This window comes from Xylocopa sonorina, chromosome 12, assembly GCF_050948175.1.
Source record: "Xylocopa sonorina isolate GNS202 chromosome 12, iyXylSono1_principal, whole genome shotgun sequence".
In the NCBI taxonomy this organism is placed as follows: domain Eukaryota; kingdom Metazoa; phylum Arthropoda; class Insecta; order Hymenoptera; family Apidae; genus Xylocopa; species Xylocopa sonorina.
In genome coordinates, this window is record NC_135204.1 from 6,720,195 (window position 1) to 6,743,946 (window position 23,752).

Below are 23,752 nucleotides of genomic sequence, written 5' to 3' on the forward strand. Positions count from 1 at the left end.
TAGATATCATTACGAATGAAACGCATCAATTATGTATATTAATTATCCTTTTAACTTATTAAATATCATTAAATCTCTCACCTTGTTCTCTTCATGAAGATCTGCCTTCAAATCCGATAAATATAGCACGCTTAGCTTCATTGATCTGCTCTCCCGCGCTGCGATTGGACGACGTGTCGCAGTCATTATTTCACAAAAGAACCAACCAATGAACGATCACCATTTGTGTGTGTGCGTGCAACCTGTATATCTAGAGGCGGAAGCATTGCCCAGTCGCCCGTTTCCGTCTTCCCAGTGCCTGTCAGCCATTACTGCTCTGCGTACCGGGTCTTGCAGGGTAAGTCTGTCCAAATATTATTGCCTTTTCGCTACCGATATTTATTGCCATTTGGTATAAAATTGTCGCAGAACAATTATATTCGTTCGTACATTTGATTTAGTAGATTTCTCGAACAATTATTTTTGGTCACAGGTGTAACTGGTACAACTGACATAGTTTCTGAAAAATCGAAGATCGTTCCAACGGAACTGGTAGTGTGTCAGCAGATTCTTCCGAACTTTCGCTAAGATGTATAACAATAGTTATTCCAATAATACCAGGTACGTCCTGTTCAATTGTACCTTTTAAACGTTCAACATGGCGATATAATACCACACGTTCTTAAACGTTTAGTCTCGCGAAACCTTTCTTTTTTTTTCGCAATATTGTGCCCTCCACCATTTTGTTCGCGGATATTATTGGCCGTCGCTTTTACCGATTTATTTAGTTATCCTTCGAATCAACGTTTCCCCGTTTAACGGATGCCTCCTGATCCCGAAAATGCCGCGGTACCCCGAAATTTATGCATATGAAAGATGAATATTTTTGAATAAAATTAAGCACGGCATAAAAACTAAAATGGCGGTGTCATTATCTAATGGAAAGCTACTGACAATCATGAAATATTGAAGCATTAAAAGTATTTTCAGAAATATGTATATCCCCCTTTGATATCCTTCTATGTACCAAGCCTCCATCTTATTGATATTCTTGCATCAGACCCCTATCCTATTACTACATATATTTTTATTCTTAACGTTATATTGCGAGAAAAGGGATATTTATTCCTAACGCTGTTTTTCGATATTATTTTTAAATTATTTACTTTTTTTTTTATTCCTCCCCAAGCTACGACCGCGTTTGTGTTGTAGCATTAACCACAGCCTTATTTTTTGAAGGTAGGTTGATGAATGGCATATATATTTTCTTTTAATAAAATCGATTCAAATGTTAATAATATTTATATGTATTAATTTAGAAGAAAATGAAATTGCCAAATATTAACGTAATTTGCCTTATTTCATATGATGAAATCGAATTTGTGGTTACGGATATATCCGTCAATAATTCGCTGGCGAAGGGATAGCGGTTGCGAATATATCCGTTAACCCGGCGACTGTATGGCGAGAAAATGTAACATGACCTCTGTGGTGGGGTGTGTCACGTAGCCCTGTATATATAATCTTTTACTGTATCAAATCTCTTTCTTTGCATTCACGTTTAACGTATATCTATGCAGAAATAATACGAGATTGTTCTTTACTCTGCATTTTTACGAAGAAATTCGAATGTGATCTTTGAAATTTAATCGTACAATAGTTTTTTTTTCAATATAACTTTGCTAATAACATATATACAATTAGTCGATAACGATTCTTTGAATATAAGATATGTTTATATAATAGTGACAAAAGATATGGAACGTTGATCTTTGCAGTAATCCTAATTAATAAATTATTATTGTTTTATGTAATATATTTTGCACGCAGAAATATTATAGGATTAATTAAAATGAGTGGAAAATTACCGATTTTCAAGGCCTCATAACATAGGTAATATTGATCCAAACCTGCAACTTCAAAAACCATGTTCACATCTGAACTTTCTATTTTTTAATTTCTCAAACAATTTTTATAAAAAACGGCATCCTGGGAGTAATATACAATCCTAAAACGGATGTGATTTTCATATATTTTACTGGAAAGTTTGATTTCTTTCCTTTTAAGGTAAATTAAACAGCATTTTTTTTTAACAAAGATACAAGTATTTAAAGAATCTCTGTATTTTTATGCTTTGTAGTGTTTTCTTTGTAGCAGAAAAATGCGAGGTGTGGAAAATTTTCACGAGAGGTTTGCATTGATTTCGTGATCGATGCAGCTGATGATAAATGAGATTAGGGGTGTGTTCCGGGGCAGCGGGGTGGGGGCTGGCGAAGAGTGGAGACACTACGATTTTTCCATCGATAAGCCGAGTATCGTTTATTAAAGCAACATAAAATCCTTCTAAAGATTGAAAGTAATAATAATTATTAAGAATAAAGTATTTAGTTTAATAATATTTAACTTGTTAATGGAAAAATTTTAGAGTTCCTTATACCAGTTCTGACTCAACTGCTTCACAATACAGTCTTAGATTTCATTTATCATGAGCTATATGGATAATGAAATCAATGTAAATATCTTGTGAAAATTTTCCATACTTCATGTATATCTGTTAGTTTTGGGAGGAAAGCACCGGTGTTCTTGACATACTTTTGCAGTCAATAGTGCTCGTGAAATAAAAAGAAATTTTTATAATTTGACATTATAAAACCTGCTTGAAGGGTTAAAATGTAAAAGGTTCAGGTTTGAACATGATTTTGAGGACGACAAGTGTGAATAAATATTATCAGAATGTAAAGCATTGTAATTTAATAAAAATTTCAAAAATTGTGCAATTAATAATCTCGTGCGAATTTTTATAAAGTGCCATCTATAATTCTCATTCCGAGACTTCTACACAGTTTGGTGAGAACAGGTTCCGAAAACATGCATCTAAAGTTTGCGTTGACCATCTTAAGCATGATATTGGATTGCTTTTATGGTCATGGAATTAGTGCTGTTATAAATTTGATCACTTCAACACAGCATTCTCAGGGTCCGCCACTTAAGTAAACAGAACAGCATATTGATTCTATGGACCACTTTTAGGGTGACAATACCCTTAAATAGTCACATTACTTGTGTAGTCAGGTATGAGATGCCTGAGATAAAAACAAACAGCAATTGCTTTTACAATCCTGTCTACACAACAGTAAGGACTCATTGGAACAAACCAGCTGATGCAGAAGGAAGGTACCGAAGATCAACATTATTGAGCATGCTCAGTAAGACTATGCTATTATTTTTGAAAGTGGTATAGGGTATGTGATACCCCAATATACAGTCGTCGGCATAAAAGCTCACTGAGCTTTTTCTCAGTCATGGATATATCCGTCGAGAGCTTGGGAAAGATTGGTATACTTCCAATATGTAAATTACATAAAATACTGAATACTATTTAATGTTTGTTGTCAGTGCTTCATCCACCGTTATATGCTAAGCATGCGTTAAAGATGTGTGAACATTATTCTAACAAAGTTAATCAGTTACAGACCCAGGGGAAACAGGGACTCTGGCAGTCGTAATGGAGGGGGTACGTATTGGAACAGCCAGCAGAATACACAAAAGGAGAAGACTATCCAAAAGAAACAAGTCCAGAGAAGAACACCTGGAGATTCACTGAAAAAGCCCTCTTGGGATCTGGGCAAGTTACCAGTGATCACAAAGAACTTGTATATCCCGCATATCAATGTACTGAAGAGGTCAACCGAAGATGTTACCAAATATCACATTGGTAAAGAGATCACTGTAAAGGGAAACAACACTCCTTCTCCGATTCAAGCGTTCGAAGAAAGTAACTTCCCCGACTACGTGATGGAAGAGATTAGGAAGCAGGGTTTCGCTGAACCGACAGCGATCCAGGCGCAGGGCTGGCCAATTGCACTTAGTGGGCGCGACTTGGTTGGAATTGCTCAAACAGGATCTGGAAAAACTCTAGCTGTACGTATTTTAATATCATCGTTCTAGTTTATCGACTGCTCAAACTTCACGTAATGATGATGTACTTTGGTTTTTATTTTTTAATTTAACATTTATTAGACTATTACACAATACTGCGAAAAATTTAATTGTAATGTTAATGTGCACAAAAGCGTTAATATACACTTACACGTTTTGGATAAAGGTAGTATGAATTCAATAGTTCAATTATAATTGTGTAGAGTATTGATAATCTGTAATACTATTTTTCGCCTACATTTCTAGTATACTTTTTTCATAAAGGTACATCATTTCACTCATTTGCTATATTCAATCGAAAGAGTTCAGTTTGAAGAATAACACGTTACTCAGACAAAAGATCTTTAGTCAGACAAACGTTAAGGGAATCTTGTTATCGGTGTTTTTCAGTATATTTTACCGGCAACTGTGCACATTAATAATCAACCACGTTTGAACCGGGGAGACGGCCCCATCGTATTGATACTCGCCCCAACAAGAGAATTAGCTCAGCAAATTCAATCCGTTGCCAGGGACTTTGGTTCCTCTTCCTGCATTCGTAACACATGCATTTTCGGTGGTTCCCCAAAAGGGCCTCAGGCCCGTGATTTAGAGCGTGGCGTTGAGATATGTATCGCCACACCCGGTAGATTGATCGATTTCCTCGAGAAGGGAACCACCAACCTGCGCAGATGCACGTACCTTGTTCTGGATGAGGCTGACAGGATGCTGGATATGGGATTCGAGCCACAAATACGAAAGATAATCGAACAAATCAGACCCGATAGGCAGGTATTGATGTGGTCCGCGACATGGCCCAAAGAGGTTCAGGCTTTGGCCGAAGATTTCCTCTCTGATTACATACAGATTAACATTGGCTCTCTGACGTTGGCTGCCAATCATAATATCCGTCAGATCGTAGAGATTTGCCAGGAACACGAGAAGGAAATGAAACTGTCGGGCCTTCTTAGGGAAATCGGCAAAGATCGTGGTAGTAAGATGATTATTTTCGTCGAGACCAAAAAGAAGGTGGATGACATCACCAAGACTATCAAACGGGAAGGTTGGCCTGCAATTTCAATTCACGGCGACAAATCTCAGCCTGAGAGGGATTACGTGTTGTCCGAGTTCAGAAACGGAAAAACGATGATTCTTGTTGCTACTGACGTAGCTGCTCGCGGTTTAGACGTCGAGGATGTGAAATATGTCATTAACTTTGATTATCCGAATAGTTCCGAGGACTACATCCACCGGATAGGAAGAACCGGACGTTGCCAGAGCGCGGGCACTGCGTACGCTTATTTCACGCCTAACAACGCCAGACAAGCCAAGGAACTAATCTCCGTTCTGGAGGAAGCTGGTCAAGCGATAAACCCACAATTGGCCGATCTGGCGAACTCCATTAAACCGGCATATGGAAAGGGCCGCCAGCGTTGGAGCCATTCCCGTTCCACCAAGGATAACAGCTCCACCGGAAGTCCGAGAAACAACAGCAGTCCAACTTCCAACAGTTGGCAGAATCAACACGTTCAGAATACTCAACACAACAACGTTAACAGTCAAGAAAGAACCATCGTGCGCCAACAAAATGGATATCAAAATAGTCGCCAAAACAGTTTCCAATCTAGCTACCAGCAACAGCAACAACACCAGCAGCATCAGCAACACCAGCAGCAGCAGCAGCAGCAGCAACGACAATCGAGCACCTACACCAATGGCTGCCCGACTAGCAACAGCTACCAGGCTAACTATCAGAGCGCTAATATACCGAGATTCGCCAGGACCAGCGCCTTCCAGGGAAGTCGTTACCATAACCGTCAGAACGCGTACAACACCAATCAAACGGCTGGCGGGCAAAACGTATACTCCATGCCACCTCCATTCATGATGCCATCCAGCGGGCACACCGATTCCGGGATGCAGAGCCTTGTTAACAACAAGTTCTTCCAGACGAATCGTCCGCCACCGAACACAGGCGCGTGCGCGTACCAATCGATGGGATACAGCCAGTTCCAAGCTGTGCCGCCGTATAGTTATCCTTATCCGCCCACACCGGTGCAGCAGTGACGCTTTTCAAGGTACAAGTCGGTAAGAGTGCAGGCTAAGTAAACTAAAAAAGATATCGATTTTTTCCTGTTTATATCCCACGGGCCCATACTAAATATTTACGGTTTGTGTAGAAGGTTGGGTCTACTCTTTCGAATATATATAAGTAACGTAATGTTTCTTCTTTTCTTTGTCATTTATTATTATTATACTTTATTTGTCTGTCTGGAATGATGCCGATTCGGCGTGTGATTCGGAGCAAAATCGTTTTAAGTTTACAAAACGGAAATAAGATGGTGTCCGAGAAGAGAATGGAATAATTTATTACTATTATATATCGGAGAACAAGAATATTTAATTGTCGAACGTTTTCAGTAGGGAACAGAATAGACAAAATTAATTATTATATAGTGCAGAGCCTCGTTAATTGTCCGGGCACATTCCAGACAAGTTTTTTCAAGTAGATGTAGTTGTTAGCAATGGTACATTGATATAATCATTACTGGATGTAGAATATGACCAGCAAATGTAGGCTTATAATCATTGGTCATATCCTTAAAGAGTAATTAATCTTCTTGCGATAAAAAAAAACTATGTAAACGTCATTTAATGCTTTCCCGAAATGCACGAAACGTATAGAAGGGGGGTGGGTTAACGTTTTCGTATTTGATAATTTATTTATATTTTGCATATATATATCTATATATACGTATGTACAGGCAACGCTCTTCAAAATGTAAGGCCTTTTGCATAAAAATTAAGCCGTACACCCGTTTTTACAAAGCGCACGACGAATATAAGAAAACATCGTGTCCTCTGTTTTCAATGAAAGAGAACCCCCGGGTGTTGTGTGTCTCTCTTTGATAATAGTGGGGTGAGATAAAGAGAAAGAAAGAAGGAAAGAAAACAAACTGAAGAGGTAAATCTCATCATCGAAATTAACAAACTTTGATGGAGGATAAAACCAGCATAAATATATAGCGTACAAATATGAGCACTTGTGAGATCTATCCTGGACCGGTACTTGGAACGATTCCAAGCGAATGGGAAACCGGTCGAAGTCAGGGGAAAGAGATAGAAAGCAAGAGATAGAGATAGAGAGAAAAAACTTGGGCTTTTAGGGGACAACTTAAATTAAGCATGTAGTCACAATGGCTGTGTACCTCGGCGCAAAGTTTGATACCTTATTTTTATAATATATATCGAAAGTAATTTGTTGTTAAACCAACGAATGATTATACGAAGATAAAATGAAAAAAATGGCATAAGAGAAACATTGTTGTTTGATGTTTATGCAATTGGCCACTGAGTGGTCTTGTCTATGCGCGCCCGTGTAATAGGTGCACGCGCAGGCTGGCCGCGAATCGAGTATAAAAAAAAAATGAAAAAAATAAGAACGTTTAGTTGTACCTGTTTTTTAGTTCGCGCTCATCGAAATTCTTGCTATTTTTTTAGGGAACGATTCATTCTAACGAGACGTTTCGAAAAACGTGAAAAAAAGTTGAAAAACCGTGAACAAAATGCGCTGCCGTGAACGTGTCCGTAGAAACGTGTGACGAAAGAGGGTTGATCGATCCGTGCGTGTCGTCGCGCGTCGCATTGCGCAGCAATTATGAAGGCAATGCTCGGGGTTAAAAAGTTTTCACGCGACAAAATGGTATGGGAACGAGGCGAATAACTAGATTCATACCGCGAACCGTTTATCGACAGCGCATATATATATATATATATATATATATACATATATATAAATAGCGATTTTTTGCGGGCCTCCAGATTACTCTGTACACGTCACTACTCGAATAAACGAATAGCAAAGAAACTATTTAAAAAAGAAAAAAAATAAGTAACTAAGAGCCAACAGAGAAGAATGCAAAACTCGAATATATACACTCGAGCAAGGACTCGTTTGCGAACGACATTATTGTGATAATTAAATACGTAACGCTTTCGTGAAAAAAAGAAACGGTCTCACAGTTCGTTACTTAATTACGCACAGTAGAAAATGTTGTGAAGCAGTACGTGTGCACACTACCATTTTCCGGTCGGTCCACACGCGTTTTTACTATCCAAACGCGCGGATATATTTATTGCTCGATGAGATAGGTTTCGAGGCGAAATGAGAACACTGTCGATTCGTTTCTAGGTTTCCACGTCGGTAGTCGTTTTGTATATTCTTCTTTCGCTGCGTCCGACAAAGGACTGGATCGTTCAAAATCGATTGTGGTGTTAGGGGGTGGGGAGGGGGTCGCGAACAGAAAAGTCAGGCATTTTGCGGTACTACATACTGTTGTCTTTGCCCTTTTTGAACACTGTGAACGCGCTTACGCTCTTACTGTGTTGATCTGACTGCAACACGTGTTCTGTGCGTCAGAATGAATAGTTGACATAATAATAGGAAGCGTATGCTACGAGTATTGGACAGATCCTGAATACTCATACATTGCGTACGCCCTCTATTAAATCACGAGTAACCCTGTAGCTTCGAATTCTTCTTCATGCTTCGATTTTCCTCGTTTCGCAGTCCAACAGAGAAATTAGCTCTTCTCCATGGAATCATTGAAAATAGTCTTCTAGATTTTGTTCGTCTCTTCTCGAACAGTAGACTGTATATCTGCAATTGCGCATCATCTATTTAATTGCACCGCAACCGAAGCACGCTTCGCGCATTTAACGATTAACGAGGCTTCTAGATCGGTGATTAGCGTTTCTGGCGAACGAACAGGTTTACCAAACTTATTGTGTTTACGAGCCTAAAAATTGTAACCCTTTGAGCTGTGCCGCACTTGGTTCACGAGCTGGTAGAAAAAATGGTACAAAGGCGAACGACGAATCGATCACCAGTCGAATATGCATATCTTTTCTAAAACCGAATCTCTGACACCTATAGTCGTATAATTTTTTAACAATTTTTACATTGTATTTGGCTCGAAGTCGAGAAAATGAGATACGAACAACGGGAGGTAGTTCCGGATAGAAGAAGGGTGGGAGTAGGGCAGCAAAGGGTTAATAGTTTTACGTTTCGTTTGACGGAACACGCGGTAAACTCTCGATGCTTTTCAGTTTCTCCGGATAAAGCAAGAATACAGTTCGTTTAGCGAAGTGCGGATTGCATTTTGAAAATTGATAGTGGGTGTACGCGTAGCTCTGTGATATGTAAGATGTAGCATATTTATAGATCTACCTAACGTGCATCATGATTAAAATAAGGAAACGTATCTTATCAGTTTTTATACGTGGTATACAAATCATATGATCCTAAATGACGTGTACTGCGAGAGCTCGCTGTCTACTTTAGGTAAAGAGGAACGAAAGTTGTTAGAAAAAGCGAAATATCAGTATTCATTTTATTTCTTACCTCTATTTTTCTCTTTTTTTTCGTTTCTTTAGCGTTTGCCGTACGAATTCGTGTATTGTCGTCAGGGTAAAGAACAGAGAGAAAGGATTAGAGGATGCAAACCGTCTATTACATACTTCTGAACGTCCTTCTGTTCATGAGTATCCGAGTTGTTTGTTTCATTATATAGTCTGACAAATTCATCTCCTAAGCGGGTATAAAAACGTGGATAAAGTGTTCATTTTTTTCCTCTGTTCGTATATCGTGAAACTATCGTTTCCTTTATTTCTTCTTCTTTTTATGTGGTTGTCTGTTCGTTAAAGTATAGTCTTCTAATAGTTGGGTGTTAGTCGCTAACAAAGGAGCCTATGGAACCTCAGTACTACTCTGATACAGGTCTTTTCGTTCATTTTTTTTTCTACGTTCGTTTAAAATCGTACTAAGTGGAGAATGTCGTAGGGAACTGTTGGACGCGCGGTTAGTTCACTTCTGTGAAACAAAGTCGCGTCTTCGAAGTTCACTTTTCTTCGTACTAGTCGAAAGTCTTCATTTTTTCTTTTTTTTTACTTTCCGTTGTATCACGTACCGTTTCGTTTGCGCTGCTAGGAAACGTCCATTCAATCGTACATTCTCAATGCAACTCTTAACGAGATCAGTCGCCATCGATTGATACTAAAGATTCTGACTGGAGAGAAAAAACCGTGCCCTCTTATTATTACCATACCAACAAATGTTACGCGTTCGATAGCGAACATTAGTGAACTCGTATGTCTTGGTTGATATATTGGGTCAGCCCAAAAACACAGTGGTCTCGCAATTTGGTCCACGAGACCTTCGTCAAGAAAAGTAACTCTTGAAAAATCTTCAATCTTCTACTTATTCCCTAATTTTCCAACATTGTTACTGTTTATTCTTCAACTAAAATTACATTTTTTCCTGCCTAGGTGTGGTTCTGTAAACTCTCAAGTAACCGATAATTTGAAGACACGATGTCTGGAGGATACGATGAATAAGACGTTCCAAACAAGCTTCTAAATTTTCCACAATATCGTGCGACATGTTGCGCGCAGTCCAGTGGTAAAGAACACGGTGTCTGTTCACCAAACACGGCCTCTTCTGATGCCAATCGTTGGCAGCGAATCTCCTTAGTTCTTGTTTGGTAATTCTCCTTGTATTCTAGTTAATACTCCATATCTTCTTTGCATACATCCAGGTATGCACGTTATATATGCACCATGGGGTGGCCTAATATCTCCAATGAACCGCACGTAGACATTTTTATTAGTTCTCGATGCTCGTGGTATAAATGTCGCAAGCAGAAGAGAAAAGAGGGTCAGTTTTCAAGACAGTTTTCATCCGTGTCACACCTTCCGTCTATCAATTGAAAGCAATGGTTCGGGAAACATTCTCGTGGTATTCTCACGCTCGCATTAAGCACACTTGTCCGGACCAGGGTGTTCGATCGGTCAAACATGCAGTCCTGTATTTATTCGCGTACTAATCTGTGTTTATTTTTTTCTTCCCTCGACGAGAAAAGAAAAAGAGGAAAAAAGAAAAAAACGAACGGGGTCAAGAAAAAACGGCAATTGGCACAGTTCTCCGCGCTGTGAAGTGTCGACGGCGTCGCGTCGTGTGTTAACATGCTGGGAATCGTTGACGAAACTAACATATATAGCCTCCGGGAACACGAGTACCTTTTTAATGATTAATGCTGAACGCTGTGATATCGCGTACATAAACATTTTTATTATTATAAACGTAAATGTGCATATTGTAATGTTAAACGAGAAAAAAAATAATAAAAAATGAAGAAGAGTACTATTCTCCTTTATATGTGAAGACTGAATCTCGCCAACTTATACACAGGTTTAGCAGCCGCAGATACGTTTCGTATACTGTGTAGACTACAGATAGACTATTTGTACATTATTAATTGTAATCATATGTTTTACGTGGGGATAGTGCCGTATTGGGACGGTACTATTATGTTATAGTTCGATAACGGGTGCGTGTTCGTATTGTGCATTTTTTTTCTTTTTTTTTTTTAATTCAGAGTTTAAATACCTCTGGTGTGCATCGTGACGAGAAACTCGCCAGACTTTTCGCGTTTACTTTCCGTAGGAGTATGGCATAGTCGCACGAATCTGGTTTTCCATTGTTCTCCTCGCTTCTGTTTCTTGCAGTCTCGTACTGGCTCGGATCGAAAAGTGATTCGATCGAGAAAAATGAAGTAAAATTTCTTCGTTTACGTACCACGGTTTTCTTTCGTGCTTTCATCAACGGTTGCTCGCCACGTTTGTTGTTTTTCGATTTATCAATTAGATCGTTCGTGAAAAAGGGACATTACAACAACAACAACAAGAACAACACAATCCGTTTCATGGTAGTTCCTATATTGCATTCTTCTTTGTAACGTGAATGAATTGCAGCTTAAATTTCGCTAAGATGAGTCAAAGAACTTGTTTCATTTATTTTTCTTTTTTTTCTTTTTCTAACACTTTTCCTGCGTGTCTGCGTTCCGTTTTGGTTGATATGGAACCTGCGTATATTTTATTGGTGTAGTCACATGTGTGCATTGCCAAGTCTGTGATCATTATTATTTCCGAGACCTACGTCCCAATCGTCACCCATTTGTCATTGCGAACTTTACCACTATCTTCCGTAAATTGCAGGAGAAATGTACTGAAAAGATTCGTTGATCGTTCTTCAATAGCGATTGAAGACCCACGGATTAATCTTGCGCGTGTAAAGTACATTTTTCTTTCGCTACGTAAGTTTCAGGAATGTTCGATCTTGAAATGGAGAAGCGAACACGACATCGAGATTAACTTTAGAAAAACGAAATTTCTAATGCCACCTTCGTTATTTATATCCATAATGTTACGTCCGTCTTATATTTTTTCTCTCTCAATGTTTCCGATTAAGCGTAAAAACGATTAGTTATTTTTCTTTTTTACCAGAAGTTGTATCGCTTCGATACTTCTCTCCTTTTTTCATGTTCTTTTAAATAAATTTAGTTTGTTCCTAATATCGAGTGTAGACTTGTTAGTGTATGCATGAATGTCGAACACTGCACACTGTACGACAACAAAATTTACTGTGCAAGCTTTTATTATACGGAACTGTGCGAGTCCAGCCGCAGTTTTACGGTTCAGATATTTATCATTTGTAATAATGCGTCTCGTAATGATGGTACATATTAAAGCCTGGGCTATATAAAAGGAAAACAGTACCCTCGATTGATCTTGGTGTGTGCTGAGACCTTCGAACCAACGGAACCTTATAAATATGTATCTCGTCTGAACTTCGAATGATTCCATTAGAGAACTTAAAAGAACGTGTACTGAGATGTGTGTCGATCCAGCAAGTGGGTGCACGGAATAACGTTCGGCCATTTGTAACAGTGTTACATGGTGTACGAATTGATTTCATTATTTGTTTATCCGTGTTCAGGAACGTTACGTTACAACAATCGTGTCCGATAAACGTTACAGTGTTTGTTAGAATTGCGTACACCAATTTCCATAGTTATTGTACTTCTGTGTTATGTGTATTCAGATTTTGTAATTACTTGCCGAACAATCTGAGTAATTGTGAAAGAGCAGTTACGTTTCTTTTCTTTCTCTTAAATGTACATTCAACCCTTCCGCTGGAGGCGTTTGATATCGTTGCTGCGTCCTTATTTAAAAGTGAATTCCATCATTCTTTGAGAGAACAATGATTCATCGATTGATAATTACTTTTAAATTCAATCAGTTGTATCAATGATTTTTATACATCTCGATTCAAGTAAATTTTCACTGTAATCCGGGAAAATTGCATTGGAAATACACTTACAAATTGCATTTCGTTCACGACGAATGACTAGTACGCAGAAATCAGCAAGCGTCAGCGAAAGGGTTGAATCGAGCAAACTATTCCGAGTCTAATGTAGTAGAGAACAATGTGACGATTTGTCTTTTTCTTTTTTTTTTTGTACGAACGTTCGCATTTGCCACGATTGTTCTCAGAATAGTGAAACACACGAATCCGTCGTACCTCGTCTTTCTGAGGCCGTTTGGATGTAATGTATTATGTCCAGAATATCTGCGAGCATATTTTTGGAGTCGGAAATTGTTCACACGACAGTTCGATCTGTACACACATAATCCCGCGTGGTCGTCATGCGGTAATTGCTACCACGCGCTTAATTACTTCGAACGAACCGTGAAGACGAGAGAAATGAAGAAAAACGGTCCTCTGATATGAACGCGAAAATTCAATCTCGTGAAGATGTTGTAGGAATTAAAGGGTGATCGTCGAGCGAAGGAAACACGGTAACAGCACGGTGGTAGACTTCCTGTTGTTGTAATAGTTCATTTATTGACGCGTCTGTCTGAACGCGCCGATTAAAAGGGGAAGTGAAGGGAGATTAACGGTACGGAAGTGAAGAAACGGGATGAAGAAAGAGAGTAGTTTGAAAAAGCGCTAACGAAGAAGAAAAATGTAACAATGCTAAATTAAAGAACGATGGAGGAGGGAAAAAACGGAAACGTTGATAATTTAGTATATGCGTAATTTTAGTCGTTTCTACGAGACCAGAAGAGTTAAAAAGAGTTCAGACCGCCGCTGGTGTCGGGGAAAAAAATGGTGTACATTACGAAAATACAAATAAGTAACTCTGTTATTACGGCTTCATTGATTCATCGCGCCTTACAATGTGAAAGAGCTCGGCCAACTTTCATCAAGATGTGTATGTAAAAATTGTGAGCACCTCTTAGATTCGAAGCGAAGAAGAAAAAAAGAGAATAACCGCTCCTTGGTCGTCCTCGAATAAGAGATTAAGACAAATGTTTTTGCTAGAATCGTTCGTACTGCAGCACGGAAGACGGCATACAACTATGTTGCATTCTTGTTGAGTAATGGTACGCGGAAGATGCATGCAAGGATATATATTTGCGTCAATTTTACGCGTAGAAATACAATTATCAGTTCTTTATATATATATATGTATATAGCATGTGTCTGTATATATTTACATATACAAACAATTCTAAAGAATATAAGAATATTCTATTGGAACGATGCTGTCCATGGCTGGAGACATGTTGCGCGTCTTTGTCCCTCTCTAAAAATTATTGCCAAGAGACAAAAAAGTCTCGAAGGAGGAATCTAACGGGAGAGAGTAACCGTGTTTGTTAATATTTAATTGTTATACACCAGTCCAGTGTTATTAGAGTCCTGTCTCATAGTGGCAGAAGGCAAGCGAAGAAACCTGTTTTTAAGTTTTCATAGTTTTAATTTGGACAGCATTGTTTCGGGAGATACGAAAATAAGACCGAGAATATTCTTAGCGAGTGAACAAAAGTGATCGCTTATCACGTTATTAACAGATTCACTGCTGCCTTGTAATTGATAACTTATCCCTGTACTAACTGTGTAATGATGATGGTACATTTAAAGAAAGTATCAAAAACAGTACACTTGCCATGATAAACTTTCGCAGTGAATGTGTTAAGGATGACAAGTAATCTAGTCGGAATTATTCTGTCGTTAATTATGCCCCTTGATGAGCGTAAAAATATATTGTGACAAGCATCTTTTTTAATAGGATAACAATATTGTGGTTCGCGTGAAGCTTTAACCAGCAAAATTTGTTCGATTAGTGCGGTATTACTTTTTAGAATCTTGACGCAAAAATAAAAGTAGAAAGGAACGAACATCTTGAAAGTTTTGCATCGAATAATGTTTAAAACTCGAGACGAACGTGTTGTTGCAAAAAAAAAAAAAAAAAGAAAAAGAAAGACATTTTACGAAAAAACGAGAAACCAGTATTTAACATGTGCAACTATAGACAAGATTGTATGGAATGCTCCGTCATCGTTTTGCTTTTGGTGTTGTCATCCGTTTTTTGGATTCGATCAAAGTAACGCGTTATGAACATCGCGTTTTCTAACGATGTAAGCCGTTTTACTGCAGATTTAACTAATATTAACGACCAAAGAGAGGTAACGCGATAAATGACTTGTTTTTCTTTCTCCTTCGACCATGACACAACTTTCAAAAGCGGAAAGTAAATCGATAGTATATGTGATGCGAATAATTTTACTGCAATCTTCAGTGAGTGATAGGAAGCAAAGTGACGTTTGTTAAAAGTACCTTAGAATTATTAATTATTTTACAAGTCGCCCCTGTTCAAATGCAATTTATTGTTTTCTTTTTTCCGATGTAGTAAGAAGAAAAAGTGCATACACAAATTATTTATATAAGGCAGCGTACAGGACGAACGATTTAAGGAAATAAAACAGAAAAATGGCGTAAATGATGTTAAGTAACATGTCTGTATTCAGATTCTCTTCTGTAGGTTTCATTAAAGTGCATTTCTTGTATGTTACACAGTATTATGGTAGAATGTAAGAGAATAAATACTGCAATAATAAATTGTTTGTTTCTCTGTCATTTTCCGCAATTTATTATTAGTGTCCTATCTTTTGTTAACTTAACCACGTACCTCTTTTAAGATGTACAATTTTCTTATCTACTTCTTTATTCCAATTTTGCTCGAATAATTTGCATGTTAATTCCATACTAAAAAGAACTTGCTTTCTTATCCTAAAATAAAATAGCACATAAGTTGAAAATATATATTAAACAATTTCATAGTTTTAGCTTCCACGTTACAAGTTCAAAGATTAAAATTAAGTAGCAATTTTGTTCAATCATTGTACATGTAAAAAGAGATAATTTTACGTATACATTACCCTAGATAAGATTCACGCACAGTAGAAATATAGTTACAAATTCAAATAGTGGAATGCCAACAAAAAAAAAGAAAAAGAATATATGGTTCGTAGGAAGTAACTAGTGTAGAACTAGTAGAAGTAACTAGTGTAGAACCACAGTATACAGTAGCGAAACTCTGTCGGCACCTTTGATGTCGGTGTACCATAAAATTGAGTGCGCATGCGCGACAGAAGCTACCTAATCGCAGTGCCACCTGGATTTCAATCTCACTTGCATTTTTTTACTCTCTATCTGCCCAACTTATTTTTACGTTTAGTTAATCAAAATTTAATAAAAATAATAAATGTATTATTTCTAATACACTGAAAAACAAGGAAAGAAAGCAAAAAACGAAAAAATATATTGTGTCAAATAAGTTAATCATTAAATGAAATTATGTCAAGCTAACAATTATTATTAAACTTACTGTTGTTTAGTATCACGTCCCAATAATAGTGTTGGAACAGTATCTGGATGAAGGCTAGCTCTAACTTTATTAATTCTGAATAATTTTTCCTCAAAATGTAAATGGCACAGACGAATATTGTTAAATGAATATTGTGGACCTTTAGATAATAGATCATATCTTTTACATGCATCTACCCATTTCAACCATCTGTAATATAAAATTGTATTAGTTTTATCAATAACATATTAATTTATATATTACATATATTTATATTATACTACTCAAAAGAAGCATGGCATCAAAAAATCATAAGGCATATTATAAGACATGTTATGCCTGCCTTGTTCCTTTGGAAATTTAAAATAATGTCGCTTCACGTTAAATTGTTTTAAGCATCCCAGTATTGCACAATTTGACTTCTTTCTTATGTCCATTTTTTAATTATAAAATTAATGCAGCAACATCTGAAACAAAGCTAAGATCAAAGTGCTTCCAAAGAGAATATATAATTTAAAATATTTATATAAATTAACAATTTCCTTAAATTATTAATCAAAATACTTTTAGAAATTAACAACTATTTTAAATTGATTCTTTTTTGCTTCCTTTCCTTTTTCTCCTAAAATCTTCGAAATAGCTTGAGCGTGCTTCAACGCTTTCAAGCAGCTTTCAACAGATATTGAATTCCCTCCAAATTCAGCTTCAGGTTTGGTTAGATATTCAATCGTCTTTTTGTTTGCTAAGAAAGAGAGAGAAAGAAAAACTAAAGAGCAAGTGAGGCAGAAGTTCAGATGGCACTGCGATTCGGTGCCCTGTTTCGCGCATGCGCATTAAATTTTGTAACATAAAATCACGCCAGTTGCGCTACTGTATACTGTGGTAGAACTAGTAGAAGTAACTACTTCAGTTGGCAAGAGTGATCTCGAATATTTTGTATACATATTCTATTAATTCGTATACCTTTCCTTATTAATTAAATTACGAAAGAGTATACACACAAGGTTTTTTTTTTAACGTTCGCGACGTTAATTATAAAGTTTGTGATAAACAATGTTCCAATTATTGTTCAGCGGGTTCGTATTACCATGAATGCGATGAGAAACATAACCTATAATGACGACGTAACATTTTTAAACATTTATCTCGTCAGCAGAAATATTATAATATAGAATTAAGTGAATCGTTCGCAAGAATATTATTTTCCTTTTGTTTGTACTTATTAAAATACTTTCAATCAAACGAAAGTAATAATGGAAGAATATAGCAACTTTGGCACAAATATGAATAGTAAGTAGGGACATTCACTATTCTTTTATCATATATCTATATGCTTTGTTATGTTCGCATGTACTGTAAATATTACTTTGTATTAAAAACAATTATGATTCTGTGGTTTATAACGTACACCTATTTAGTCTAACAAAGACGCATGTTTGTACGAATTTCCAGTGTTTAATGTATTTAAGTAGTGTTTTGAACAAAATAAAACATGTTACAGTATTGCAACTTATTAATATTTTAGATTCAGATGAAAGTGATTGTGAAGACGAGAATGTGAGTAATCAAGATATCGATGAAAGCATTGGAGAGAAAGAAGCTTATCCATCATTTTTTAATAACTGTTCGAGCAATGAAAAGTCTAGTAAGAAGAGGAGTCACTCTTCTTTAACGGAAGACGAAGATTTAAATGACATTGATTACAATGATTATTGTAGTGACAATGCAAAATTTAAATCTCATAACATGTACCAAGAGTTGTCTTGCGAACAAGATTCAGCCGACGAAGGTAATAGTCAAAGCCTGCAGAATGGTTCTATAGAAGACCCATCAAATTGTAGTGACAAAATAGTAGAAAGTAGAGCAAAAAGGGCTAAGTATGAGGAGCCTTATCGATCCAATCAACGACAGAAGGGTCATAGAACAAGAACTAAGACCGATGAAGGTGCTAACAATGAAGAAAAAGGTTACAATGCAAGAGAACGTTTGAGTAAGCAAGAACCAAAGGCTGCTTCTGACAGCCAGAGTAAAATTCAGCGTATGATGCGAAACATGGGATATCAAGAAGGTCACGGTCTTGGAAAAAATGAGCAAGGGCGTCTGGAGCCAGTGCAAGCACCAAAGCAACATGGGCGCAGAGGTTTTGGACATCACGTCCCAGGACTCGAAGCTTCGAGTTTGAAATGGAATCCTGAAGAAGAAGAAATAAAAGTTCAAGAGAATATGGAGTGGATAAGAAACCCACATGCTAACTTGCCAAAGCTGGATGAAATGAAGCATTGGCTACAAAAGGGACCCAAGAAAATGACTATAGACGATGAAACTCTATTTTGTCACGAAGATATTGTTAGTAATATCATTAGCGCGAAAACAGTATTTGATAATTTGGATGATCTCGAAATGCGACGTGCGAGAACACGTTGCAATCCCTATGAGATGATTCGCGGTGCATTCTTTTTAAATCGTGCTGCTGTTAAAATGGCAAACATTGACAAAGTTTGTAACTTCATGTTTACAAAACCAGAGAAAATGGATAACAATGAGCTGCTATACTTTGCAGACGTATGCGCTGGTCCGGGTGGTTTCAGCGAATACGTTTTATGGAGAAAAAAATGGCATGCCAAAGGGTTTGGTCTCACATTGAAAAATTCAAATGACTTTAAATTATCCGATTTTTATGCTGGACCTTGCGAAACGTTTCATCCGTATTACGGACCAAAGAATGACGGTGATGTTTTCGACCCTAGCAATCAAGATGGTTTCAAAGAGCTCATAATGGAACATACTCACAACAGAGGAGTACATTTTATGATGTCTGACGGAGGGTTTTCAGTAGAGGAACAAAGGAATCTACAAGAGATTTTATCAAAACAGTTGTATCTCTGTCAGTGCTTGATAGCTTTAATGATCGTAAGAGTGAAAGGTCATTTTGTCACAAAACTGTTCGACCTTTTCACACCCTTCAGTGCTGGTCTAGTTTACCTAATGTATCGCTGTTTCGAGGAAATATGTATCTTTAAACCAAACACCTCTAGACCGGCGAACTCAGAACGTTATTTGATATGTAAAAGTAAACGAGCCAATACGGAAGATGTTGTACGATACCTTAAGTATGTTAATCACATCCTTCTAAAAAATGATCCGAACAATGATGTTTTGCAATTAGTACCATTGGAAGAGTTAGAAAGGGAGAAGCAATTTGTTCAATATTTGCGCGAGTCAAATGACTATTTAGGAAGAAAGCAAATAATAGGTCTACGTAAAATAGCTGCATTTTGCGAGGATACTAAACTTGTTGAAACAAAACAAGCGGATATGCGCAGAGAATGCTTACAGTATTGGGAACTGCCTGACGAAACTAGGACAGCACCAAGGCACATGAAACCTAAAGAGAAGTTAAATCAGCTCTTCAGCAATTCTATACCACCATTCCTTACTTGTCCACCGACAGTATTGACTCTGGAAAATATTAAGAGTAAGCTGTTCCCTTCGCTGTACGATTGGTTTTGCATGCCATGTGGTACCAGGCTTGATAAGGACGAGGAAAATAGAAACGCCACATTCTATATGGGAATGGGAAGAAGTAACGTATACCGTTACGTAAAAGACACATGGAAGCGAGTGGAGGATATTAACATAGAATTACCACCAGATACACTTGTGTATGCTGAAGTTGTTTATGAAATGATAAGGGAAAGTAAAAGCATGCAAAAAGTACTTGCTTTACATATATTAGATGCTTACATGTTAGGAACAGAGGATATTAGCAAAAGATATCTAAGAGACAGGTAATAAAATTTAATTTTATGAAATTAACATTTTATATACACATGTAACATTTTAAGAAATATTCTTTTAACGAATACTTTTACATAAAATTAATTTGTAATTTTTAACAGGCACGAACTTACGAGAAAGTTTTGCGAAGCATTGTGGAAACCAGTGGGTAGTTCATATGCTCGTATACGTGCCAAAGAATTACTACCCGTAAATTCGAATTTACCTGAAAAATTGAAAGTAACGCAGCGTAAAATGAAAAATGGGGACTACGCGATGGTACACGAACTTTCCGAAGCAACATTGGATTGTACTAATACTAATAACGATAAACCATACTTTATACAAAAGAGTGTAATTTTCTTAAAAAGTATCGCGTATCCTTGGAATCGATTTTTGAGCAAAACACATTCCATTACGTATGTTTTCAATTGCAAAAATAAACAAAATAGTTATGATACCGACAGACCATCGTCCGCAGAAGCAAATTTCGACGAATCTTTTAGCGGGCGTATTATTTGGAATTGGCCTGGCGACGAGTCGCTTACGATGGACATTTTTTCGAGGCTTGTCGAAGAAAAGGAAGAATGTCCTCCGTACAAGTTAAAATTCAAATATTAAGAAACAAATACGTATTGAGAAACAAATATAACATTGGATGAATTAAGATTTTTAATTGCGGCACTACTCATTTCTACATATATAGTTTTATAAACATACAAATATATATGTAAATATATATAGGACTGTACATAAGTGAATGATAATTCCGACTAAAATCATAGACAATTATGTTTATACAAAGTATCTGTATGTAATCATGATAGACGAATGTGCTTAATCTTGAAAGCAAATGTTTAATCGATATAATTTGTTTTTGGTCAAAACAATTAAATACTTATTTATTGCAACTGCACCCATAATAGGGCAAGATTCTGTACCTAAATCTACAATCCATTGTTTTCCAATTTGAACATTCGGTTCTGGCCTTTTGTAAAGAAATATGTATCTTGTGTGCTCAAGTATAGCTACGTACGAACCATCTAGAACATATAACAGGTTAAAATACTGTACCTGAGGTAACTTATATTTATGCTTTGATTAAACTCTTACCAGTAGGAGAAACACAAAATTTCTTATTACTTTTACTCGCTTCAACGTAACCGAAGCCGGGAAAAGTATAATAATGTTCCATGTTCCATTTAGCGTCATCTACTCGGCCAGTTATCCATAAGCAGCCATCGTTATCATGTCTTAAGCATATCGCTTGTCCAGATTGTGTTTTGTATGTAAATAATACATGATTACTTGCGCCAAGCATAGCTAAATGAGTATTTTTTTGTGTTACAAGATCAATTCTTTGTAAGAGGTTGTCCTTTCCTTCAAGATCACATTCTTCAAGCTGTTCAGCATTGAATCCTAAGCAAGGTTGTCCTTCTTGCTTATTATCTGCCTGATCTGTACATAAGTGTGCCAACCTGAACATGAAAGAATGAGATGTTGAATTTTATAACTTATTTCACTAGCAGAATTTAGAAATTGTATAAGACTGAGACCACATTTTGAAGGGAATCAGTAAAACTGATAGATGCATATACCTAGAATGTATTTCAGCAGCTAAAGTTTCATTAGGTAAACATTTACCGCCAGTATCACCCTTGATTAATTCACTCCACATTAAACCACTTTCATACTTATACAATTCAAGTTTGAATGTGTCCTGTTCATATTTCCATGTTGTTAAGCCTTCATCTAATTTGTGTTCACACTGTCCTTGTATTAATACATTGTTATCCACAGTTACTGACAATTCCAATGACTTTACATTCACTTTAACTTTATCGTGATGTTCTTTATCTATTGTAAGCCAGACTGTTATTGAATCTTCGTCTTGAGACCAGCAATATTTCGGAATATTTATTTCTCCAGTTTTCTTTGAATCTCTATTGTCATCAATAGGTTCCTTTTCTTTTGCAGATTCAAAAGTTAGGTAATCTTGAGAGATGGAGTGCAAATATTTACCACATTCTTCAATATATACATATTCAACAGCACCATTGACTCTTAATACTTCTTTATTCATTAGTTCGAATGATTCATTTGTACCTCCTACATCTTTCCAAGCATAACTTAGCAATAAAAGTCTTGTAAACTTCTTCTCTCCAGTACTTTTAATATCGCACATTATTATCATAATAGTATACGTAGTAGCTACATACTGTACATCTAATATAATTCCAGGTTCTGTACCATTTAATGTAAAAGGTTTTATATGCCCTTGAGCATCTGTCGTCAATAATTTTAAACAGTCTCCGCCATCAGAAATTGCAACAATATGATTACTGGTAAATCCAATCGATGGATTATATAACAAACTTTGTACATTTTCATTTGAATTATGAATTACATGTATTTGTTCTAAAACACCACTTTTCTTAACACACCAGACAACCCAGTTTTCATCAATAAACCAACACGACGCGTCATATGGATTTTTAAATAAATGATTATGGAGTGCAAACAATCTGGTTTCTAAAAGGGAGTCCCGGTTCGTTGTCAGTTCTAATCTGCGTACACCTGTATGTATGAAAGGATTTAACTATTTTAGTTCACATGATGATAATTATTTAAAAGTTAAAGATGTTATGTATTTCAATAAATTACTCCTACCTGTTTTTAAATCTAAATCTGTATCTATTGGGATATCATCAGCACAGAATTGATATTTTTCGAATTTTAAGTTTGTTAAATTTTTATCAGGACGTAACTCAACAATTTTCGTCATTTTATGCGTTTTAGTTCATAAAATTATTAACAAAAAGCAAGAAGTAAAAGGTTTTCAGCCACATAACCTTCTCGTTATACTCTGCCAGAGTTTAACGTGTTGGTTTGATATATATTTTAGACTTTCTACCTTGTTAGTAATATTAATAACGTTTGCTTGTTTTCTGAGTAGTAATAAGTAAAGAATTATGGATTTATTTCCTATTATTAATTTGCTTTGTTAATGTTTCATTGCAGAGGTATGTACAAGTAAGCCTGTTTTCTCTTGTGTAAGAGAAATTTTATAAACATTTTCTCTCAAAATAATTAATCAATAATAAGTTTTCACATTCACGAATATTTATACGATTGGATATTTCATTCAATATTATTTTATTAGTGTTTACATTTTACTTATTGAAATAGAGAAGAAAACTTTTATAAGGTTTTTTCGTAGTTACAAATATTTTTATTAGAACTATCAGTAATTAATAATAATATAAATATTGAAGTAATGTATAATAATGTACTTAATATATATACAGTGATTATATGATTAATAAAATAATACAAATAGTTAGGAATTTATAAAATTTAATTTTTCGCGCGTCTTCGAGCAGAAGTAGTGGGGGTACGCGTTTGTGTCGATCGCGGGGTGAGGAGTGTTAGTTTGTTAACGAACGTCCTGCAGATAGGACGTATTACTTTCGGCGAAATTAGAATAGATTAATTATATTACCAGACTTTGTTTCTTATTCTTCAAA

At 36.4% G+C, this 23,752-nt stretch overlaps 3 protein-coding genes across 3 annotated transcripts; 2 read left to right on the forward strand and 1 right to left on the reverse strand.

The window, feature by feature from the left end:
* The first annotated feature begins 258 nt into the window (after positions 1–258).
* On the forward strand, positions 259–6,854 carry LOC143430003 (uncharacterized). Its single transcript, XM_076905949.1, has 4 exons — positions 259–337; positions 473–600; positions 3,447–3,900; positions 4,309–6,854. Exons 2-4 carry the CDS (start codon positions 569–571, stop codon positions 5,962–5,964), a joined length of 2,142 nt encoding a protein of 713 aa, XP_076762064.1. The 5' UTR covers positions 259–337; positions 473–568; the 3' UTR covers positions 5,965–6,854.
* Positions 6,855–17,358: 10,504 nt separating this feature from the next.
* On the forward strand, positions 17,359–21,553 carry Cmtr1 (Cap methyltransferase 1). The gene is made up of 3 exons (XM_076905879.1): positions 17,359–17,738; positions 17,974–20,236; positions 20,348–21,553. Exons 1-3 carry the CDS (start codon positions 17,702–17,704, stop codon positions 20,844–20,846), a joined length of 2,799 nt encoding a protein of 932 aa, XP_076761994.1. The 5' UTR covers positions 17,359–17,701; the 3' UTR covers positions 20,847–21,553.
* Positions 20,883–23,289, reverse strand: LOC143429980 (nudC domain-containing protein 1). The gene is made up of 4 exons (XM_076905880.1): positions 22,896–23,289; positions 21,824–22,802; positions 21,339–21,703; positions 20,883–21,268 (listed from the first exon to the last, which is right to left on the reverse strand). The coding sequence occupies exons 1-4, from the start codon at positions 23,008–23,010 to the stop codon at positions 21,063–21,065; spliced, it is 1,665 nt and encodes a 554-aa protein (XP_076761995.1). The 5' UTR covers positions 23,011–23,289; the 3' UTR covers positions 20,883–21,062.
* Between the last annotated feature and the right edge of the window lie 463 nt (positions 23,290–23,752).

Coding starts and splice junctions, on each gene's coding strand:
- LOC143429980 (XM_076905880.1), bottom strand. CDS start 23,010: ATGACGAAAATTGTTGAGTTACGTCCTGATAAAAATTTAACAAACTTA. Junction 22,803..22,895: donor AGATTTAGATTTAAAAACAG/GTAGGAGTAATT, acceptor TCATACATACAG/GTGTACGCAGATTAGAACTG. Junction 21,269..21,338: donor ATTTTGTGTTTCTCCTACTG/GTAAGAGTTTAA, acceptor TATATGTTCTAG/ATGGTTCGTACGTAGCTATA.
- LOC143430003 (XM_076905949.1), top strand. CDS start 569: ATGTATAACAATAGTTATTCCAATAATACCAG. Junction 601..3,446: donor AGTTATTCCAATAATACCAG/GTACGTCCTGTT, acceptor AAAGTTAATCAG/TTACAGACCCAGGGGAAACA. Junction 3,901..4,308: donor GATCTGGAAAAACTCTAGCT/GTACGTATTTTA, acceptor GGTGTTTTTCAG/TATATTTTACCGGCAACTGT.
- Cmtr1 (XM_076905879.1), top strand. CDS start 17,702: ATGGAAGAATATAGCAACTTTGGCACAAATATGAATA. Junction 17,739..17,973: donor CTTTGGCACAAATATGAATA/GTAAGTAGGGAC, acceptor TTAATATTTTAG/ATTCAGATGAAAGTGATTGT. Junction 20,237..20,347: donor AAAAGATATCTAAGAGACAG/GTAATAAAATTT, acceptor AATTTTTAACAG/GCACGAACTTACGAGAAAGT.